Here is a 23476-nt window from a genome sequence, read left to right as displayed (position 1 = left end):
TCACTGTCGTTAGATTCAATTGGGCTTGGCAGGACTTATCTTGTTCCCCGGGCTTACGCACATTACTTGCCAGGTGCGTACCTGTGCCACTTCCTAAAGCCCGGCGATGTTCTGCGAGGAGCGTGTTAATGCATCGACCAGTTTGGCCGATATACACAGCCCCACAGGACACGGGAATCATGTACACCACGTTTCTTTTGCATGTGACATAGGGGTTTTCGTGCCTGAATGCACATTTTTTTACGCGCACCAGCGTTTTGCTTTGAGGCCTTCTCTTCTACCGCACGACAAATCCTGCTCAGCTTATTTGGTGCTGGCAATACAACATCGACACCGTAGCGAGCAGCAACCTTTTTTAGTCCGTGAGCAGTGCGATGAATATACGGTAGTAGTAGTGAAAACATTTATTTTTTTTTTCAAAAGGAAGAGTTAGGGAGTAGGGGGATGGGGATAGATAGATGTGGAGCTTCAGTGGTCGGTATTCCCTAGTCCAGGATCCCGTTGGCCTCCGCCGCTGCCTTGGCCCTCGTCACCAGCATAAGCTGTGTGCTCGGGTCGGAGTCAGCCAGGAGGGCCTCCCACTGCTCTAGACTAGGGCTATTTACCTTTGGTAGTAAAGAGCTTTTTTCGCAGCCCCAGGTGGCGTGGTACGTTGTGGCGTAGCCCCCACACCACACGCACTCTTTCGCGTATCTGTTCGGCCACATTTTGTGATACATGGCTCTGCTTGGGTAGGTGTCTGTTTGTAGTCGTCTGAGCGTGGTGGCCTGCTCTCTGTCGAGGATATCTGCCGGAGCCGAGTACTTCTTGCGCGCTCCCAACAACGCCTTCATTGCCTCCCCGTAAGATTCTGGCGTGCTGAAGGGTTCGACCGGCAAACCCGCCCTCCGGTTCGTGAACCCTCGGACAACGGTGTCTGCCATGAGATTTTCCTCAACCCCAGTGTCAGGGACCCAAATGATGGTGTGTTGAATGCTTGTGTTGTTTGATCCATGTCTGTGTTGTTTTTGTTCGAAGAGGATACTCGCGGCTTTTCGGCCGATCCTTCCATCTCTGTATGCCCTTGCTGCAGCCTGAGAATCCGTCGCTATCCAGTAACTCAGTCCCTGCCGATTGGCTTCAGTCAGGGCTAGAGCTATGGCGATCTCTTCCGCTGCTTGTGTTGTCCTTGTGCGCACTGATGCACCAGTAACTATATTCCCATTGGCGTTCACTACTGCTACCGCCCTAGCGTTTTCCTTCGTTCTGTACTTGGACGCGTCAACATACAGAACCATCTGTTTTTTCTTTAGGAACCTGTCCAACTCCAATGATCTCGCCGCCCGTCTTCCTTCGTGGTTCTTGGGGTCCATGTTTCTGGGCACTGGTTTAACCAAGAAAGTGCTCCTAATTTGGCTGTCAATGTCTGTCTTGTCTTCGCCCTCGTCTTCTGCCGGGTATCCTAGCTTGACCAGTAGTGCGCGGCCAGCGGCTGTTCTTTTAAGTCTTTCCATTTGAAATCTGAGCATGGTTTCGCTGTGCTCCTCATACGTGCAGAACGGCCAACTTCTTTCGCTGCCTGTCCTTAGCTTGGCCGGTGGGGCTTTTTATGTGAATGGCCATCTTTTCGCACGACCGGGAGATCACTTTTGAGGGTAGCCAGCGGATATTAGGCGTGAAATCTGCGCATCCAGGCTGTCTTTCACTTTATGATGGCAGGTTTTGAACAGAGCCGCTCTAATGGTGGACTGAGCAATCCCTTTTTTTACCAGTTTTGAGTGGCCCGAGATAAAGTGCAGCAGGGGTTTAGCGGATCTTGGGTTGTACTGCCAGCACACATGGTCTTCCTTAAAGTGGAGTCGATGGTCTAAAAACTGTAGCACACCATCCTCAGGAACATCAACGGTAAAATTGAACCCGAATGACCTTTCCTTGAAAACCTTTAGGATATCCACAAGCAGGCGGTTGAACGCATTTTTATCCGTAAAGAGGACGTAGTCATCAACGTACCTAAACACCTTTAACGACAATTCCACTGATGTCCGGTTCGATAGCTTGATCGATCCTAGACAAAAAGATGCCGCTTAGGATTGGGGCCACACACGAGCCGATGCATACTCCAGACTTTTGTCGAAGCGCGCTTCCTTACCATTGCACATAAGTCGAGGCAAAACGTTCTTCGCGATAGTGTAGCGTTATCTCGTGATTTGTGATCCGCGGTTCTCGCGCTGCCGGTGTCCTCGGCACCCGCCGCTCGGAAGACGTATGCTCGAGCAGGGGAATGGGCCGCTTGGTTACCGGGATTGCCCGAATGGGCCGGTACCCTGTCTATGTGTATGCTGCGAGGTGGATGAGGGTTGGAGATGAGAATTTTATAGGCGGCAGAATGTATCTGACCACGGGCAAAATTTTGAATGGCGGTTTTGGAATCGCTCAAACGATATTGCTAGCGCGATGGCTGCTGCTTATCCTTCTATCGAGGCGTTTGACCTGAATGAGCCTGATGTCGTGCGTTTTAGGTTGTTGGAAAGTACACAGAGGGCGTAAGCTGAGGGTTGGGATAACTCTGCGGCATCTACGTAGACTATGTCCCGTTCATTTTCGTGTGCTTTATGGGGTTAACGCTGGCGTGAGCCTCTGTAGGGCTGCGTCCGCTCACTGAATGAGTGCATGCGCTCCTTCATGAATCCCCGACCGAGGTCTCCTGAGCCCGGTTTAAAGAACCTCTAGCTTAAAGGTTGGTGGCCTCGTTTCCATGATTCCCGGAGTGCGTAGGCACCCATATCGGCTCCACTTGGCGGGGTGGGGGTGCGTCGGGCGAGTCCAGTATGCCAAAAGCAGGGACAGGGAGTCGGCCTCGAGCAAAATTTAGAATCGCAGTTTTAGAGTCACTTAAAATGTACCGGGCTTCCGTGCGGGTGATAGCAAGTGCAATGGCGGCTTCGTTCTTTAACGAAAGTTTTAACGAAACCAGCTGTGCAGACAGCAGAGCCTGAAAAATTCATGCCGTCCGGTTCATTTAATTGGTTTCAAAAAATTCTAAAACAGCGGATAAATTTCCTGACTTAAAAATTATATTACCAACTTTATTAAAATTGGCGATTTCGGTGGTGTATCAGAGTATCGACGACACAGTATTGAGTATCTGTATCGGAAATAAGTTTTGGTTCGCTATCTTGTATCGGTATCGAAGATATTAAGGCGAAAGCCTTTAATGGCTCATGCGCGCGGCGCCCGTCCCGCTGGAATCGTGCCAACTGTGGCCTCTCCTCCGCGCAGCGGCGCAACATCCTCCGTGATTTCTTCTTCTTCTTCCTCTTTATAATGGCACATACCCACATGGGGGAATTGGCCAAGGTATAGTGGCATAAAGAAGGAAATTTCCATAGGATGACGACAAAATATCGGAGCCAAACGTGAATTTCGAAAAATGCCTCCGTGAAAAATGACAGAATTTTTAAAGTGAAATAACAAAGAAAATTTTGGTGAAAAAAGAAAAACTTCAAAACTTTTAAAGGAGTTAGCAAATCAACCTACCAGTTGCAATTATGTAATCATGGAGATTCCCATAAATTGAACCTAGTGCAAATCCTTTGGCGCTCGCACCGAACGATAATAACACTGGCAGAGATCATAGGAGCACTAACCTGGAGAGAGGGACCTCCAAGCAAATCTTTCCCTGAAGTGCGAACTTTGAACAGTAGAGACGGAAATTGTCCACAGATTCAACTTCCCCGCATGAGTCACATAGGTTTGTCGTTGACCACCCACATCTGCATAACTATAAATTTAAACTGGGAATACTGCACCGGAACCGCGTAATTGCTACCTCACACTGCCTGGTTCTACACGAACGGACGTGACGTTCCATTTATACGCTAAGTGCTGATAATCAGTTGTATTCAGTAAGGGATCGCGTAACCTTGCGGATATGTGTTGGACCCGCTGAAACCTGGAGATCGCCAGCAGACTGAAATTCGGGACGGGATGTGTCACTGACCCGCCAAGAGCTGGCCTTGCTAAGTAATCAGCCACCTTGTTTGAATGAATGCCTGCAAAACCAGGAACCCAGACAAAACGGACCTCCTTTAAAGTGGATGGGACAAAAAATCACAGGAAACGGCATCACAGGAAACGGAATCAAAAAATCTTTTTGTGAAGTTTCAAGGGTGTCTAAAACTGACAATCAGCCAGGATGATAACGTGAAATACATGACACGGAAGTTTGTGCAGGGCGCCAATCCAAGAGTCAAAAATTCCGCAAAGAATATAGGAATATAATCTGGGATGCGGGCAGAATAGCTCCATGAAAAATTCGGCGAAAGTAGTAGTGGTTATTTATTGAACATTTGATATGGAAGGTAAAAGAATGTTTGCTACCCCGGTATCTACTATCGCGACAGGAAGCGCCTGAGCTGGCGGCGAAAAGATGCCAACTACAGTTTTTTGGCAGCTGACGGAGGCATCGGTAGAAAGCACCACATGATGGGGGTATTCCGCTATGCGACCAGAAAGAATACCGTTTAAAGAGTTTGTGGGCATGTGTTTCGCATGAGATGGGAAGATGTGGTCAAAATAGAATTCCACTGCTGCCGGCGTGTCGTCAACCCACTGCAAAGAACTGAGATCAACACCAATCGATGTTAAAAGGTTCTGCGCTAAGGTAATTTGTGGCATTTGATAACGTGGCCATTGATGATAAAAGAATATGGCCGGCTGAGACACAAAAATAGGAGTACTGACATCAGTCATCGGGTCCAACGACCTGAGGAAAGCTCGCGCCGTGAGTATTTGAAAGCGGGAAATTAAATCGGTCATACTGGCTTCGAGATAAAGAAGGGCGTTTGAAACGGATTTTGGGAGACCAAGGCAGAGACGTAAAGCTCGCCTTTCCAGAAAGATTAAGGGTTGAACCTTGTAGTTTGCGCTACCAGAGAACAGGATGCAACCAAATTCAAGTATAGGTTCTACATAAGCTTTGTATAGTAACAATAATGTGTCGCGGCGCATCCCAAACTTTTTACTGGCGATTAGTGTCCGCCGGCCTAGAGCACGTTCTCATTTAAGCACGTTGTTCTTTATATGAAGGCTCCAATCTAAGGCTGGATGATAAGTAACACCTAGATATTTAACGGATTCCACTTGTGGAATCTGGTTAGAGTGATGGACTAATGAATGTGCAAAGGCGTGTCTGAAGAAAATACCAGTATGCCTCATTTGTGAACATTCAGGGATAAATTAATACGGTGCAACCAAACTCCAAGAGAATCCAAATATCGCTGCAGAATGTGGTAAAGGGAATGGATATCCCTGGCCGAGGCGATAAAAGCTTTTTCATCTGCATACACAAAAACTGTTATATCAGGACGAATGGGGATGTCATTGACCAAAATATTAAAAAGCAGTGGTGGTAGCACCGAACCTTGTGGCACTCCTCTAAATTGATGATACGTATTAGATCATAGGGTTCCCTCTGTGCAGTAAAAGTATCTTTCCTTTAGAAATTCAGATATCTATGCATAAATCTAGGTTGGAGGATGTAACTGCCCAAGTCTGTTAAGTAAAATACTATGTTTTACACTATCATAGGCCTTTGCTACATCATGAGTCACCAAAGCTGAAACTTCCCTTCGGCGTATCGAGAGCCAGATTCTACTCTTTGGATCCACACGCGCGGTCCATATCGAGCATCCGCGACGACCGCCAATATTTGCCGAGGTATGGCCATTAACATCCTTAACATGTTTTGTGAGACGACTGTGCACTATCCTTTCTAGTAATTTGACTAAATTTGAAGTTAGCGCAATTGGCCGAATGTTATCTAAGACGTAACCTTTCCCTGCATCTTTCATCAATAAAATTATTTTCGCTGTCTTTCAAATGCTTGGATTCCATGCATTTTTCAATGAAGCATTGACAATATATAAGAGGTTGCTTGTAAAATCCTGGGCTAAAATGTTTATCATACCAACAGTGACACCATCATGTCCTGGAGCTGCAGTATGCAACATTGCCAGGACTGGAAGGAGCTCTGATGCGTCAACCTCCGTATAATCCGAAGAGGGTGAGATTGCGCACAAAGGGAGGCTTCTCTGTGTCTGGAAACGTAACGCCAGTGCCTGAGCAGTCCTCTCCAGGGTTTCCTGAGCCTGTTGTGGTGATAACACTGCTGCAGAAGTAAGGTGAGAGACTGCAGAACTGTTGTTACGTTCCATGAATCTATACAGGGTCTTTCGATTACGAGGATTTGAAAGATAAGTGTTTAAATTTTGGTTATGCTCCTCCTTGGCTTTTTCAATCGTTATTTCGAAAGATGCAGAGAAAAATTTGCAATTTAACCGATTAGCTGGACTCTGGTGACAGGATAGCACATTCTTCTGTCCATCAGGGAGACGGCTGTTTTTGCGAGGCTGTTGCAGGCACAGTGAATATTGAATGGTGTACTGCACTTTGCAAAAATGAAACCGCCTGGTGAACTCTGTCATCCCGGCTATTACTGGCTATAGAGGCAAGTGAGGCGGACATCAAACTTTTATAAAATTTTGTGATTGACAAATTTATGGGTTACACAACTATTTTTGTGCGGAGATAAACGGATAGTGAAAGTTACAGGAAAGTGGTCACTAGATGTACCCGAATCGTCTGTCAACCAATCAGACACCTCTAGCCTACCTGCTAATAATGTTAAGTCAATGGCTGAGCGAGGATCACCTCGCATAAAAGTCTCTTGAATTACCGCAGCGTGCAGTATTTGCAGACAGGCACGACCAGAGAAGCTGGCCGCAGAAATCACTGCGACTTCCCCAATCACTATGGTGGGCATTAAAATCACCTGCAATGACTAAACTGCTTGCGCCAGCCACCAAGCTGTCTAAACAGTCTGTCCTGTGTACGCCTAAAGGAAAATAGATATTAGCAATTGTAATATCAGCACACTGCGGAAATGAAATTTTGAGCGCTAAAAGCTCACAGTCAGGGAGAATTTTCGTAGAGAGAGATGCCTGATGACACACATGTTTAGATAGCATGGTTAGCAATCCGCCTCCCCTACCAGGATTTCGATCTAATCTGAAAACTCGAAAGTTTTTCATTGAAAATGATCTATAAGGTAATAACCACGTGTCTTGTAAAAGCACAATATCAGGGTTATTTGTCGTGAATAAGTAGTTCTAGATCTGGAAGAGAACAGAGTACGGAACGGCAATTTCATTGTAACACTATGATACCTACCATTATTATTAACCAATTGAAGAGGCAGAAACCGCCTCTTTGAGGATATCAACACTGGGAAGAAGTTTGGGTGGTCCTTTTTTAGCTTTAATCCGAGGAGAACTAGATTTAGATGGTGACGAGGAAGCACCACGCTTCTGCGTAGGACACGACATTTCGACATCTGTTGTGCAGATGTCGGTGGAACATGCACTGCCAGGACCTGCTAGGTGGGACCTGGGAAGCATCAGGAGGTGATGCTGAGCGGCTAGCAGTAGGTGCACAAGCTGAAACAGATGCAGGCTTTGCTGCCAGAATGGATGTAGATGGTGACACAGATTGAACTGCAATAAACTGAGCCAACGCCTCAGGAAATGTGTTTAGCATTCGCTCAACAACATTGTTAAGGGCTTTTTCTACAGTGGTCACAATGGAGGCAGTCAAGTTGGACTCAATATCCCCAACGGAAACGCGCACACGAGTAGCGTATGAATCTTTTTTCCTGTTAAGAAGAGCGTAAGCATTGGCCCTTGAGCACCGCTTCTCTTTGATAATGTCTAACAAGCTGCGCTCCTCACTGCGTTTTGCGCAATCGGCATCATCTGCTGGGTGGTTATTGCTGCAGAGGCAACAATGAGTCTGCTCTGAGGCGCAGTTATGCTTTGCCGCTATGTCCGAACCGCCAACAGTTGGTGCATTGAAGAGGGTGCGGTTGCAGAGTGTCCACACGGTGTACAATTGGCCAGATTTTTAGTTAATTAGGGCAGGAAGAGCCAGCAAAAGATGTTATTACCGACTGAGTAGCAACACGCATGCCATTTACCTCTCTACTGCACCGATAGACTGAAAGGACTCCAACTCCTGCATCCTGAAATTCTTCTAGAATTTCTCGCGAAGAAAATGCTGGGTCGACACCGCGTACAATACCCTTCACACACGAAAGTTGCTCGGGAATGAATGCTTTCACCGGCAATGAGCTGAAAATTTTGCACTGCAGCAAGTCTGCTACACAAGCGATGTCTGAGGACTTGCAGACAATGCCACTACGGCAAAACGGACGCACTTCAGAGATTGCAGATACTGGGCTGTCAATGATCTTAGCTCCTAAGTTTGGGGTTTTTTATTTCATGGCACCCTCACCGACTGAGACGAGAGCCACAGGAATTGCATCAATGTCCTTTTTCTGGAAGCACTCAAGCGGCAGGCTTTGGGCTGGCAAGCTGGCAAACCAAGATGTCTTTGACCTCCACCTGGGGAGGTCAAAGACATCTCTCAGCGAAACGCCCCCTCAGATTCACATGAACTGCGTCTTAACCTAAGCCTTGGCCAAAACCCCCAACGTAGAACGGCCTCGCCAATGATGAACACGCCGGAACCACCAGCAGCAGAGTCCAGCAGCAGCCGGCAAGGACCGTAATTTACTTCACTCAAATTAATTTTCTTTATTGCGGGCCCTCTTTGTTTCTTCTGTAACTCACACTTCCTCCCTTCCTCTACAAACGGATGACGGGTGTCCACGGAGATATGGGAGACACATTTTCTTTCCTCAAATAATGTCATTTTAAAGGGAAAGCCTTTACTGACTCATGCTCGCGGTGTCCGTCCGCGCGCTGGAATCGTGCCAACTGTGGCCTCTCCTCCGCGCAGCGGCGCAAACTCCTTCGTAATTTCCTTTCCTCAAATTCATTTTCTTCAATACGGGCCCTCTGTTTCTTTCACTCACACTACCTCTCTTCCTCTACAAACAGATGACGGGTGTCCACCAAGATATACGAGACAGTTACTGCATAAACGTCTACGCCAACGCCAATGAACACAATGAACGCCGAACGGACAACGGCGACGGTGACGCCCCGAAACTGGCGCAAAAGGGCTGCGCTCTAAAAATTATAATAAAAAAAGATGCCCAGGCTTAGCTTGGTTAAGCCAAGAATGCGTTGCATATTGCGCGGTCTTTTTGCGCCAGGTATTGCTTGGCGGCACTCGATTTTCTCAGCAGCTTTTCCTCCGTGACATATGGATGGATGGATGGATGGATAGGAGCGCCGCTTTGAAACGGGGCGGTGGCAACCGGCACCATGCTCAGCCGTTTTTTTTCTGTTTTCTTCTTCAGTTTTTTGTTTTTTTTTTCTTTTTACTGTGTTTGCAATTCTCACCAAGAATCGCCATCATCTTTACCTACGGTTTTTCCTCCGGCTGTCGTGACGTCACGTCACGTGGTTTGGTGGCTGCCCGGCCGCGCCCAAGGGCTGAACTGAGTGATTGCAATATGCTACGCATAAAAAGCGACCGCAGTCGCCAAAGACAATAAAAATCGCACATGCGGGAAGCCCGGCACGCGCCAAGCGGTTCGGGGTAGCGGCAGTGGGTTCACCACAACGCTTTCGCCAAGCTCACTTTACAATTTCAAGTCTTCGGTAATTATATTTTTTTTTACCCCTAAGTCTTCTGCATGAAGTTGAATCTTAGGCTGGAGCTTTGATGCATTTTGGCGGTATTTCTTTCTTTAAAATAACAGTCTCTGCCAATTCTCGTAAACAGGCAGCCACAGTGCCACAGATTATGAACTCGGTCAGCCATGTTCATCATGTACGGAAAGCCTTCACAGAAATCGAAGGAACCACTCATCTGTATTCCTGGATGTAATTTTTCAGGACACTTTTTCTCCTCGAGTTTATTAGCCGAAGGTCTATTTTCATAACCGCAATGCTTCATTCTGTATGCTTCAAGAATACAAATAAAAAATACAACCATGGAATGTAAGAAAATGCGCGTTCTCTTTCACAGGTTGCCTTATAAGGTAGAGGTGCTGTATCTCTTCAAAGGCAGCACATAGTAATGCTCCCTTGTCATCCATCTTCCGGTCAGTCTGTCACGAAGACTTCCTGGAAATCCAGCTCTTCGTTGTTTTGGCACGACATTCCGTAGAGTGGGTGCACTGGGATTCCACGTCTGCGTAAAGTTCAGATGAATCAATAGATACGTTACTACGAACTCCATTTTTTTTTCTCAAGAAAAAGGGTTCCGCGTTTATGAACTTTAGTGTGCTATGGCAGCCCGGATGACGAAGACGATGGCATGCTCCAGAACGTTCGGCTGGTGAGCGCAGTGCGGACTCGGGCAGTTACGCAATCGGATGTCGGCAGTGCACATTCTCGGCTTGCCTACGGCTTCGGTCCTTCTCCGCTGAGCAAGCCCTCTTTTAAATAAACGCGTGCACCAGACACCGTCGGCCATTGTGTCACTACTGAACATCAGACACCATCAGAAAGCACCATCCGATCCGACAGCCGATCGCGTAACTGTCGGAGTCCGCACCGCGTGCGCTGGCCGAGAAAGCTGGGACGTGACGCCGTCTTCGTCAGCCGGGCTGCAGCAGCACGCTATAGACGAATTCCGCGCTGAAAGCGGCCAGATGTGGAGCCAAAAGATGCGCTTGACCCTAATAGGCCGCCTGAAGGAACACTGTTTTTGGCGAGATGCAGACAACTTCTATGGGGCGACGTCACACACAAACACATATGTGTGTATCAATACAAATTTTTAGAGGAGCAAACTGTGAATAAGGAAGAAAACATTTGCGGCGGAAAAAGCACAGCTCCTCGGAAAACCGTAAAAAGGACAGGGAGGGGGGTACAAATGTCACACCGCAACACTCTCAGTTAGTTTTGGGCCTGTTGCGGAGCCTTCACTACATTGTAAAACGCTGCTCTGACGAAAGTTCATGTTTTTGCAAATCACTACCATAAACGCAGGAAATTCTCTCTCGTACCGCATGACGCTGACAACGTTGGCACCCTCCCTGAGTGATCTGCGCTTGCTGCTGTACGAAAGCAAAGCCGCAACGCACTTCAGTAAGTCATTTTCATGAGTCATCATTGGAAGGGTATGTGCAAGCGGTAATGGCGACCAAGGTCTGTCAATTGGCCCACCTGCCACGGTGACCAGGTGGAAACTTGCCCACCTGGCTACGAACGACCTTAGTATACTACCTCGAAAGTATCAAACCTGAGTGTGATGCCACACTAACCTCGAAAGTATCGAACCTGAGTGTGATGTCACACTGTATACAACGAATTTTCAATTGGGTATGAGTAAGCCACCACACGGACGCTGAACGCATTTTCCGATGAAAACTTGCGCTATATTTGTTTTGGGTTTATTTATAAACCCGAAGCAACTCAGGCTATGATGGAAACAGTAGTGCGAGGGCTCCTGAAAATTTCGGCTACCTGGGGTTCTTTAAAGCGAACAAAGTATACTTAGGGGCCAGTTGATCAGACATACCGTTTCAAAGAAGGACGTAGCGTTTGAGACAGAACAAATAGCAAAGCCTTTGCGGTCCCAACTTTTCCTGTGTGTCGTTCGAACAGCTCTTTAACGTGCAGTGACGTTGCACAGTACACGGGCCTCTGGCATTTCGCCTCCACCGCCGGGACTGAACCCACGTCTTTCAGGTAACCCGCTATTTTAGATCAACCTAATAAATCTAAGGCATTCTAGCAGTGTAATCTAGAACGCTAGATTTACTGACAATGGCAAACGCACTCGACACACAGTGTCACTTTCAATTACCAAACTATGAAGCAGTTTTCAAGCAGCACTCTCATAATGATAACTAAGCAACCTATGATGCATTGCGCCTGTTCAGGAAAAGATTATGAGTCTTTGAATTACTAACTGCTCTCTAAGGGCCTCTAATTGCAATGAGACACCTGACTGTACTAGTGAGAAAATTCACTGTCCACCTTTTGAGCCGACACAGGAAGGGAAACGAGTGGCTCATAAGAACACATACGTTTGTTTAGTTTTCTGCCCCTCCCAACCACTCGCATTACATCACCTTAGTAATCGTGTTATTACCTCCCAAGGTTTGATTTCAAATTTTACCGAAGTTGTTCACTGACGGAACGGCCAAACGTTTTTCTCGTTTTATGCAGATACACGTCTGAATGTGGGTATTAACGGAGCAGTTGCTCATTTGCATCCACTGAAGCCCAGCCACACAAAGATATACAGCAGTATAGTTTTGTTGCGAAAGCAACACTACGCTAGTCGCCGAGCCATTTGACGGAGCTCTGCAAAGGCCAAGCTGCGCATGCGTGAGGAGCGGGTGACGTCACACGGCGAACAGCTGGCGCTCCGGGCCGCCGCCGGAGCCGACACCGCGCGCTCTCCATCGCCTCGCCGACAGTCTCCCCCCCCTCTCTCCCTCTCTGATGCGCAGTAGCGATTGCGCATCGACATCTGCGTGTTTGTGGTGTATATAAAATTGGCAGTGGCTTAGCTCTGCTATGCCAGGATATACATAGCGTGAGGTGAGGTCGAGGTGTCCACATCTCGGTGGACACCTGAACCAGAGGGAAGGCACATAACTGCCCTCTTGGAACAATGGACACCTCAATCATGCTTTAAGCTAAGTGGCGGTAGTGACAGGTGTGCGCTGCATGAGTTGGCATTGACAACGTTGTGCCAGAAACACGGCGCTGAAGCCATCGGCCATCGGCGTTCATTGTGTTCATTGGCGTTGGCGTTTTCAACGTTTTACACTGCGATCATTTTAAGGAAAGGAAGGCGAGAGCGCGTGGCTAGGCACTCCAGCTGTGCGTAGTGATGTCGCTTGCTCCTCGCGCATGCGCAGTATGGTCGTGCAAGAGCACGCGAAACGGCAAGACTGTGGGCGATGTAGCGCCGGCAACAATATATGGCTACGCGCAGATGTTGCTTTCGCAATCCGCCTTCGATAACGTCAAACACGAGGTCATACTAACTAATCTGGCGGAGATTGCCCCTGGAAAGCGGACCTACGATTACGTAAGGGACTTTCTAACCGGCAGAACCGCACTAATAAATCTAGGAGACATCCAGTCAGAAACTATTAAACTGGGAGATAAGGGAACTCCGCAGGGCTCAGTGCTCTCTCCTTTCTTATTCAACCTGGCGTTGAAGAACCTACCGCCGCTATTGAAGACTGTCGAAGGTATAAACCATACGCTATATGCGGATGACATAACAATATGGACGCATACAGGAAACGATGGGGAAATAGAACAAAATCTCCAACACGCGATCGATATTGTCCAGGAATACGCGGAATGGGCAGGACTTAAATGCTCGCCAAGCAAATCCGAACTTCTGGTGATCCGGAAGGCTAGCAAACGCGATACCAACGCAGGAGACATTCACGTACTGGTAAATGAGACTCCGGTAGCCAGAGTTGACAAAATCAGGGTCCTAGGACTTATAATACAGGACAATAGACAGAACACAGAGACAATAAACAGGCTTAAGTCCACAATTAACATGACAACCAGGCTCATAAGGCGAATAGCTAACAAAAGACGGGGAGTCAAAGAGAAAGATCTCTGCCGAATGGTTCAGGCTTTCGTGATAAGCAGAATAGTTTACGCAGTTCCCTACCTCAAGCTAGGGCTGGCGGAACAGAACAAAATAGATGGGATCATAAGGCAGGCATATAAAGCAGCATTGGGGCTGCCCCACTGCACTCCTACGGATAGACTTCTTAAACTGGGGATCTACAACACCACCACGGAACTATGCGAGGCACATATATTTGCGCAATTAAGGAGGCTTGCGACCTCACCCCCGGGGAGAAAGATCCTGAGCAACCTAGGATTACATGATAAAATTCCGGAAAGAAACGCGCAGGCAAAATTACAGACCAAAGTTAGAAATTTACTCACTATTAAACCACTTCCAAAAAGCATGCACCCTGCTTTTCACGAAGGCAGGAGGAGAGCCAGAGCAAAGGCCCTTGAAGCCAAGCTCGAAGGCTCGGAACACACAACCTATGTAGACGCGGCGGAATACGAAGGAGGCGACTCCTTTGTGGTCGTGGCGGTGAACGACTCAGGTGAAACATTAACGGCCGGTTCGGTCAAAACAAAAAACTCAGGGACAGCGGAGGAGGCGGCTATCGCCATGGCAATGGCCAGCACCGAAGAAGTCACCATAATTAGCGACTCCAAGGTGGCTATCAACAATTTTGCGCGGGGTATGATCTCCCAGGAGGCAGAACAAATATTAAGCCATAAAGACTGGGACCAAAGAGAGGTGGAACTAATATGGGTGCCGGCACACTCGGGGAACAGGGGAAACGAGTTGGCTCACAGTATAGCTCGAGGTTATGTCAGCCGAGCAGTGAGCCGGGTCGAGTCCCCAAATTTCACGAGAGATGCATTCATATAATTTCACGAATACACCAATCAGTTTAAACTGGAAAGGAGGATCTATCCGCCACCAGACAAAAAGCTCGACAAAAGCCAGGAGGTAACGTGGCGTCGGCTCCAGACGCGAGCCTTCTTTAGCCCGTCGAGACTAGCACACATGTATCCAACACAATACAACGCTACTTGCAAACAATGCGGCGAGATAGCCGGATATGACCACATTTTATGGAGCTGCAAAAAGGCGCCGCCACCGGCGGACCTACTACCAGTCCCTTCTCTAGAGCGGTGGGAGGCTATACTGGCCAGCTCAGACCCGTTGACGCAAGTCCGGGCCACTGAGTGGGCTCACAAGGTCGCCAAGAGCCATGGGCTCGAAGCCACCTAGTATAATGCCCACTAGGGCTCAGTGCTGACAATAAACGTTTTCCAATCCAATCGAGGTTTAACCAGAGCTAAACCACAGCCAATGTTTTTCATTGTAGCCCTGTGACTGCGCTTGCGTGGATGCAAAAAATTGCTCCCTTATCTACTCGTTCTTGGGGGATTCCCCTGAACTTTTTCCAAATATGTGTATACATGAAGCGTGCTTGCATGAAGCGTGTTTCTGACATTCTGTAGTACTACTTTCTAAATTACATCAGCATAAAAAACTTGTACGCTATGCAAGCGCTGCTGGCATTCAATGCAAGTAATATCGAGTGTTTCAAGGAAGAGTAAGAAATTTAAAAAAAAATACGATTTTTGGGTAAAGGTATGGTTTGCGGACACCACAAAAACGGTGAATCATTATAACAAGTCAGCTGGTTAACTAATTTATAATAATTAACTTTGTAACTATTAGATTTAGCCACCTGGTTGCATCTAGAGATTTGTAGCCAGTCGTTAGTGACCGCCATACAAGTTTCTAGAATTTCGAAAACGCAATTACCCTCGGCGCTGTGACTCGACAAAATTTTGCTATTTCGACTATAGCTACGTGCACTAGAGGGGTTGCTTTGCCTGCGTGCTCTTCGAACGCGCATGTATTTTGGCACGTTGTCGCTGAAATTCATTGGGCCACAGCACTGAGCGTAATCGCGCTTCCGAAATTTGAAAAGCTGATATGGCGGCTACTAACGACCGGCTACAAAACCTCTAATTGTAACCAGGCTCCTAACTCAAGTAGTTAAGAAGTTAATTGATAGAAATTAGTCGACCAGCTTACTAGTCAAGATAATTCACCCATTTTCTGGTGTCTGTCAACCCTGGCAATACCAAGCCGCAAAGGCCTTATTTTTACCCAATAAAGCCTATTTATGAAAATTGTCTTCCCTGAAACACCCGGTATATAACTGCGGCCAACTGACCTGAGCATGCGACAGCGGTGCGCATTCAGCCTCCAGGCAGCCCGATCAGGGCTGTTCAACTCGCGGCTGCTCCACAGACGCTCCGCCACAGCCGAGGCCCTCGGCCTGCGCATCAAAGTGAAAAAGAAGTGAGTACGCTCAAAATACTGCGGCACGGAAAGGTAGATTTGGCACCAGTGCCCACTTTCTTGAACAAAATCGGAACTCTAGGGCCGAAACGAGCGAAGCAGCTCCGGCCGATTTTTCTCGTTTGCCGTCTGTACGCTTCCAGACCTTTGCTGGCGTGTTAAAGCTAACAGTTTCCCATGCAATACGCTTCGCAACAATATAGTTTAAGTGTCACACGGCACGGGTACTGCAGAATGGGCTTGTTCCGATTTTAAACGCTATTCTGAAGCCATGAAGCCGCCGCGTTTGCTGAGTGGTCATGACGCTCGGCTGCTGACCCAAAAGATGCGGGTTCGATAACGGCCGCGGCGGCTGCATTTCGATGGAGGTCAAATGCTAGAGGCCCATGTGCTGTGCGATGTCAGTGCACGTTGAAGAACCCCAGGTGGTCGAAATTTCTGGAGCGTCCCTTGTAAGGTATCGGTAGCGTTCGCAAGGGTAATCGGAACGCGGCTGGGGGCACTCAAAGCGGAGCGTCTCCTTTCTTGGAACGCGGCCGCTCGCGAACGCGCCGGGAAGTACGGGTGTCCACCCCACCCGCGGTACCGATTCGCACACGTGCTGGCACGGATGCGTATTTGTGTTTGTTTTTATTTTGTGGTGGAGAGGGTTCTTCACCTTACGGGAGCTGGAGGGCTGGTCAGGCTCTCCCTAAACCAATCATGTGAACATTGTAAAATGATTGGAAGCCACGAAATGTGGGCCGGGCCTTTAGGGCTTTAACACCGGGCCCCGGAGCTGGAAGCGGGGTTCTGCGCTAAGGTCAGATGCAACGCATCTTCGGCAACGCCGAGTAGGGGCCTTCCCCTAGTATTAGCCAGATCCACCTTTTTGTTGTTGTTTGTCCTTTTTGCTGCTTAATGTGTCTAGTGCCTGAACTTGTATCTATTGTAAATTGCTGTACATAAAATTTGAAGTGTTCGCCTTACCCCTGCGTCTCCACTGAACACAAGACCGTCTCTGACGGGCACCCCTGATGCGAAGAGCTTCAGTCTTCCAGTTGGAACAAACCGTCTCTGGCGGGGCACCTATGGTGCAAAGAAGAAGAAGAAGAAGAACCTGATCTTTACTGGCGCAGTCGACGAGGATCCTGCGGCCATCGGAAGACGGCGCAGGAAGAAGACAAGGCAGGGAGAAAGGTGACGACAAGGCGACAGGTCAGCGTTCGTGAACGGACCTGCGGAGACATGGCGGCAAGGACGCAAGGACCACGGCAGTAGTCCAGCGACGCGGGACTGCGTCCGGTCAAGGAAGCAGCGCGTCGGGAACTCGACGATCACCGGCGGCGGACCAGCGGCGTGCGACAGCTCATCGCAGCGTCCGGGGAAAGTGGCGGTGGACCCCGACGCCAAGGAGCTGGCAATGCGGATCGACGCATCGAAACCGTGAGTTTCCTTGGTCGCATTGTTCACGTCCCTGTGTTCGAGCTGGTAGGACAGTTGAGGGATACGGAAGGCGGTATGGAGAGCTATCCATGCCGGCCCTCACTCGATGTGAGGTGCCAGGTTGAGTTAGCGAAGGCGCGCTTAGCGGACCTTCAGGCTCAACTCGCGAAAGTGAATGGCGGAAAGGCGGTGCTTCGCGAGGAAGAACCTCAGGATGTAAAGTATGTCTTGATGGTTATAGAAGCAAGACGCCAGCAGGTAGAGCTCGAGATCTCTAGGATCAAGGAGAGCAGAAGAGCCAGTCAATCAGCCAGGGAGAACTTGCCCGAGTCCCGAGTGGAGAGGCCGCCTGTGCTGGAACGCGAAGGCAAAGACCTGTCAAGCACAGGTCAAGAAAACAGCCAGGCAGAAGAAAAGAGGGAGCCAGCTTTCCACGAAACTGTAATCTCTCGTGAAGAAAGTGTCGTGACGGAACGCAGCGTCGCGGTATTCGAGGCGGTGAACGCGCACTCCGACGATCCAGCTGCACAAGTTAGCTCAACCCCTAATGAGACCAGGGACGCGGACGCGAGTTCAGGATTGTTGGAAGTCACTCTGACAATTCCGAAAACGCAGTCCCAAGCAAGCTGTGAAAAAGAGCATTTCGTGCAGCAGGAAACGGTCGGTGAGGACAGACGTCAGATCGGCGAGCGAGTGAAAGGAGGAAGTCTGGCGTCGCTGCAACCGCACACTGTGTCGGGCATAGGGTATGAAGTGCCCCATAGCGTTGATAGTGGCAGGAGCTTTCCATCCGAGGCAAAGAACGAAGGTTGGCCTGATGGGCCGACGGGACCGAGCGCCACGCATTTGTTGAACGCACCCGGTGTGTGCCCGACCAGGTCAGTTGAGGACCCGGAGATGCGTGGCGACTTGCCGCAAGGCAAATTAGGGTCAAGCGACTGCGATGGAGCTCATGCAGCCTCAGACTATGCCACGAAGCCGGCAAGCGCCGATCAAGCACGGAGCGGCAATTTCAAAGTTTGCTCGTGCAGTAAAGGTGCAGATGGCCCCGGGCGAGGTGGAGTGGCAGGAGGCAGGTGCGTGGCTTTCACGCTGAAAGTCGACGCGAGGAACAGTATGTTCCGTGCTAAAGGTCGGCATATCAAGTGTAGCGAGACTGACTGTACTGCTATATTTGGACGGGCCAGGGGCTATGCTCTTTACGCACCACGCGTGTCGTACTGGTGCGCCGGAGAGAGAGTGCTCTCAAGTGCGTCGCATGGTCAGAGATTTTCACCTATCGATGACCAGGACGTTTTTGATCCTGGAGGGCACCGTCTTTTCAGTTCACGCCCCGTTGTGGGGCCAGCCTAATGAGTGAGTTACCGTTTAGGCGTTAATTGTGTTACTGACAACACGTGGTGGCTCGAAACGCACACAGGGACGCTCGGTGCGACTAAGGAGGCTCACGTGGCCACTTACGGACGTCGTGCGAGTGCTACTGAACGCTCAAGTTGCGAGTGTCTGTGTGTGTGTGTGTGTGCTCGTTCGCAAGCAGGACGAGGGTGTCCACTTGGAGGTGGTGAACTGAGTGCAACGCACCAACTTGGACGCTGTATTACGGCGCACGGCAGGCATGCCACTGTGTGTATTTTAGTGTGCAATTTGCCTATGTTTTCTTGGTGCCTTAAGCATTTTCCTTAATGTTGTGTTGTCGCCCATGTGCATTTTTTGCTTTTGGTTTTGTTTGTGCCAGTGTTAGTGTATCCGCGGCATGTAACCCACAGGGTGGTTTTGTGACCCGTACCGATCCCTTTGTTATAATTCTAAAAGTGCCATTTGAGCCCTTTGTAGAATCTTGGGAAGGGCGTGTAAGGTATCGGTAGCGTTCGCGGGGGTAATCGGAACGCGGCTGGGGGCACTCAAAGCGGAGCGTCTCCTTTCTTGGAACGCGGCCGCTCGCGAACGCGCCGGGAAGTACGGGTGTCCACCCCACCCGCGGTACCGATTCGCACACGTGCTGGCACGGATGCGTATTTGTGTTTGTTTTTATTTTGTGGTGGAGAGGGTTCTTCACCTTACGGGAGCTGGAGGGCTGGTCAGGCTCTCCCTAAACCAATCATGTGAACATTGTAAAATGATTGGAAGCCACGAAATGTGGGCCGGGCCTTTAGGGCTTTAAAACCGGGCCCCGGAGCTGGAAGCGGGGTTCTGCGCTAAGGTCAGATGCAACGCATCTTCGGCAACGCCGAGTAGGGGCCTTCCCCTAGTATTAGCCAGATCCACCTTTTTGTTGTTGTTTGTCCTTTTGCCGTTAATTTGTCTCGAATGCCTTAACTTGTGTGTGCAATGTAAATAGCTGTACATAAATCTTCAGTTATTGCCTTTTTTATCCCTGCATCTCAACTGATCACAAGACCGTCGCTGACGGGGCACCGCTGGTGCGAAGATCGAGCTTCAGTCTTCGAGTTACCAACCGTTTCTGGCGGGGCACCTCAGGTGCAAGGAAGACGAAAGAACCTGATCTTTACTGGCGCAGTCGACGAGGATCCTGCGGCCATCGGAAGACGGCGCAGGAAGAAGACAAGGCAGGGAGAAAGGTGACGACAAGGCGACAGGTCAGCGTTCGTGAACGGACCTGCGGAGACATGGCGGCCAGAAACGGTTGGTAACTCGAAGACTGAAGCTCGATCTTCGCACCAGCGGTGCCCCGTCAGCGACGGTCTTGTGATCAGTTGAGATGCAGGGATAAAAAAGGCAATAACTGAAGATTTATGTACAGCTATTTACATTGCACACACAAGTTAAGGCATTCGAGACAAATTAACGGCAAAAGGACAAACAACAACAAAAAGGTGGATCTGGCTAATACTAGGGGAAGGCCCCTACTCGGCGTTGCCGAAGATGCGTTGCATCTGACCTTAGCGCAGAACCCCGCTTCCAGCTCCGGGGCCCGGTTTTAAAGCCCTAAAGGCCCGGCCCACATTTCGTGGCTTCCAATCATTTTACAATGTTCACATGATTGGTTTAGGGAGAGCCTGACCAGCCCTCCAGCTCCCGTAAGGTGAAGAACCCTCTCCACCACAAAATAAAAACAAACACAAATACGCATCCGTGCCAGCACGTGTGCGAATCGGTACCGCGGGTGGGGTGGACACCCGTACTTCCCGGCGCGTTCGCGAGCGGCCGCGTTCCAAGAAAGGAGACGCTCCGCTTTGAGTGCCCCCAGCCGCGTTCCGATTACCCCCGCGAACGCTACCGATACCTTACACGCCCTTCCCAAGATTCTACAAAGGGCTCAAATGGCACTTTTAGAATTATAACAAAGGGATCGGTACGGGTCACAAAACCACCCTGTGGGTTACATGCCGCGGATACACTAACACTGGCACAAACAAAACCAAAAGCAAAAAATGCACATGGGCGACAACACAACATTAAGGAAAATGCTTAAGGCACCAAGAAAACATAGGCAAATTGCACACTAAAATACACACAGTGGCATGCCTGCCGTGCGCCGTAATACAGCGTCCAAGTTGGTGCGTTGCACTCAGTTCACCACCTCCAAGTGGACACCCTCGTCCTGCTTGCGAACGAGCACACACACACACACACAGACACTCGCAACTTGAGCGTTCAGTAGCACTCGCACGACGTCCGTAAGTGGCCACGTGAGCCTCCTTAGTCGCACCGAGCGTCCCTGTGTGCGTTTCGAGCCACCACGTGTTGTCAGTAACACAATTAACGCCTAAACGGTAACTCACTCATTAGGCTGGCCCCACAACGGGGCGTGAACTGAAAAGACGGTGCCCTCCAGGATCAAAAACGTCCTGGTCATCGATAGGTGAAAATCTCTGACCATGCGACGCACTTGAGAGCACTCTCTCTCCGGCGCACCAGTACGACACGCGTGGTGCGTAAAGAGCATAGCCCCTGGCCCGTCCAAATATAGCAGTACAGTCAGTCTCGCTACACTTGATATGCCGACCTTTAGCACGGAACATACTGTTCCTCGCGTCGACTTTCAGCGTGAAAGCCACGCACCTGCCTCCTGCCACTCCACCTCGCCCGGGGCCATCTGCACCTTTACTGAACGAGCAAACTTTGAAATTGCCGCTCCGTGCTTGATCGGCGCTTGCCGGCTTCGTGGCATAGTCTGAGGCTGCATGAGCTCCATCGCAGTCGCTTGACCCTAATTTGCCTTGCGGCAAGTCGCCACGCATCTCCGGGTCCTCAACTGACCTGGTCGGGCACACACCGGGTGCGTTCAACAAATGCGTGGCGCTCGGTCCCGTCGGCCCATCAGGCCAACCTTCGTTCTTTGCCTCGGATGGAAAGCTCCTGCCACTATCAACGCTATGGGGCACTTCATACCCTATGCCCGACACAGTGTGCGGTTGCAGCGACGCCAGACTTCCTCCTTTCACTCGCTCGCCGATCTGACGTCTGTCCTCACCGACCGTTTCCTGCTGCACGAAATGCTCTTTTTCACAGCTTGCTTGGGACTGCGTTTTCGGAATTGTCAGAGTGACTTCCAACAATCCTGAACTCGCGTCCGCGTCCCTGGTCTCATTAGGGGTTGAGCTAACTTGTGCAGCTGGATCGTCGGAGTGCGCGTTCACCGCCTCGAATACCGCGACGCTGCGTTCCGTCACGACACTTTCTTCACGAGAGATTACAGTTTCGTGGAAAGCTGGCTCCCTCTTTTCTTCTGCCTGGCTGTTTTCTTGACCTGTGCTTGACAGGTCTTTGCCTTCGCGTTCCAGCACAGGCGGCCTCTCCACTCGGGACTCGGGCAAGTTCTCCCTGGCTGATTGACTGGCTCTTCTGCTCTCCTTGATCCTAGAGATCTCGAGCTCTACCTGCTGGCGTCTTGCTTCTATAACCATCAAGACATACTTTACATCCTGAGGTTCTTCCTCGCGAAGCACCGCCTTTCCGCCATTCACTTTCGCGAGTTGAGCCTGAAGGTCCGCTAAGCGCGCCTTCGCTAACTCAACCTGGCACCTCACATCGAGTGAGGGCCGGCATGGATAGCTCTCCATACCGCCTTCCGTATCCCTCAACTGTCCTACCAGCTCGAACACAGGGACGTGAACAATGCGACCAAGGAAACTCACGGTTTCGATGCGTCGATCCGCATTGCCAGCTCCTTGGCGTCGGGGTCCACCGCCACTTTCCCCGGATGCTGCGATGAGCTGTCGCACGCCGCTGGTCCGCCGCCGGTGATCGTCGAGTTCCCGACGCGCTGCTTCCTTGACCGGACGCAGTCCCGCGTCGCTGGACTACTGCCGTGGTCCTTGCGTCCTTGCCGCCATGTCTCCGCAGGTCCGTTCACGAACGCTGACCTGTCGCCTTGTCGTCACCTTTCTCCCTGCCTTGTCTTCTTCCTGCGCCGTCTTCCGATGGCCGCAGGATCCTGTCGACTGCGCCAGTAAAGTTCCACAGGTTCTTCTACTCTCCTTGCACCAGCTGTGCCCCGCCAGAGACGGGTTGGTTTCAACTAGAGATGTAAAATTTCAAGAAATTTTGAACGGCATGAAAAAAACCATTCTTTTCAGGGTTTTTTTCATGACAAATTGGAAATTTTGAAAAACGTGTTAAAAACAGATTTATTCGCAACAGCACAACGATCAATAATAATGCTCCGAAGTTCAGTCGAATATGCTGTTATAAATGCTGGTTGGTTGGTTTATGGGGTTTAACGTCCCAAAGCGACTAAGGCTATGAGAGACGCCGTAGTGGAGGGCTCCGGAAATTTCGACCACCTGGGGTTCTTTAACGTGCACTGACATCGCACAGTACACGGGCCTCTAGAATTTCTCCTCCAAAGAAATTCTAGCCGCCGCGGCCGGGATCGAACCCGCGTCTTTCGGGTCAGCAGCCGAGCACCATAACCGCTGAGCCACCGCGGCGGCTTGTTATAAATGCCATATTCTGAAACGAACTTCTTGTTCTATTGCACCGAAAAGATAAATAATTATTTGCACTCCAGGCGAATATGGAGATATAAATATCGTATTTGTGGAACGAACTTCTTGTTCTATTGCACCGACAAAGGGAACATGAAAACTGATCTATAAGACACTCCATATCGGATTCAGAGTCACTGCCGCTGGATGCGGCACTACGCGAAGCAGCGTGGATTGAAGTTGTGTCCACAGCTAGGTTCGACTGCACATACACGAGCTTTCGAACGCGGTCTCCTGAAAGCCTGTTG

General features: G+C 49.8%; 1 protein-coding gene across 2 annotated transcripts in view; it reads right to left on the bottom strand.

Moving 5' to 3' along the window:
* Positions 1-9941: 9941 nt before the first annotated feature.
* The window catches only part of LOC149360491 (beta-hexosaminidase subunit beta-like), a 55552-nt gene continuing 42017 nt past the window's right edge, over positions 9942-23476 (bottom strand). For both annotated transcript variants that reach the window (XM_089572343.1, XM_089572345.1), the window contains 2 exons: positions 15725-15829; positions 9942-10140 (listed from right to left, as the gene is read on the bottom strand). In XM_089572343.1, the coding sequence (XP_089428469.1) occupies positions 10053-10140; positions 15725-15829 (193 nt within the window). In that variant the 3' untranslated portion in view covers positions 9942-10052. The remainder of the gene's footprint in view (positions 10141-15724; positions 15830-23476) is intronic.

This window comes from Amblyomma mixtum, chromosome 2 (assembly GCF_055824585.1).
Source record: "Amblyomma mixtum isolate Tamu chromosome 2, ASM5582458v1, whole genome shotgun sequence".
NCBI lineage: Eukaryota > Metazoa > Arthropoda > Arachnida > Ixodida > Ixodidae > Amblyomma > Amblyomma mixtum.
The sequence above is the reverse complement of the archived record's forward strand: the minus strand, read 5'-3'. Positions and strand labels throughout refer to the sequence as shown.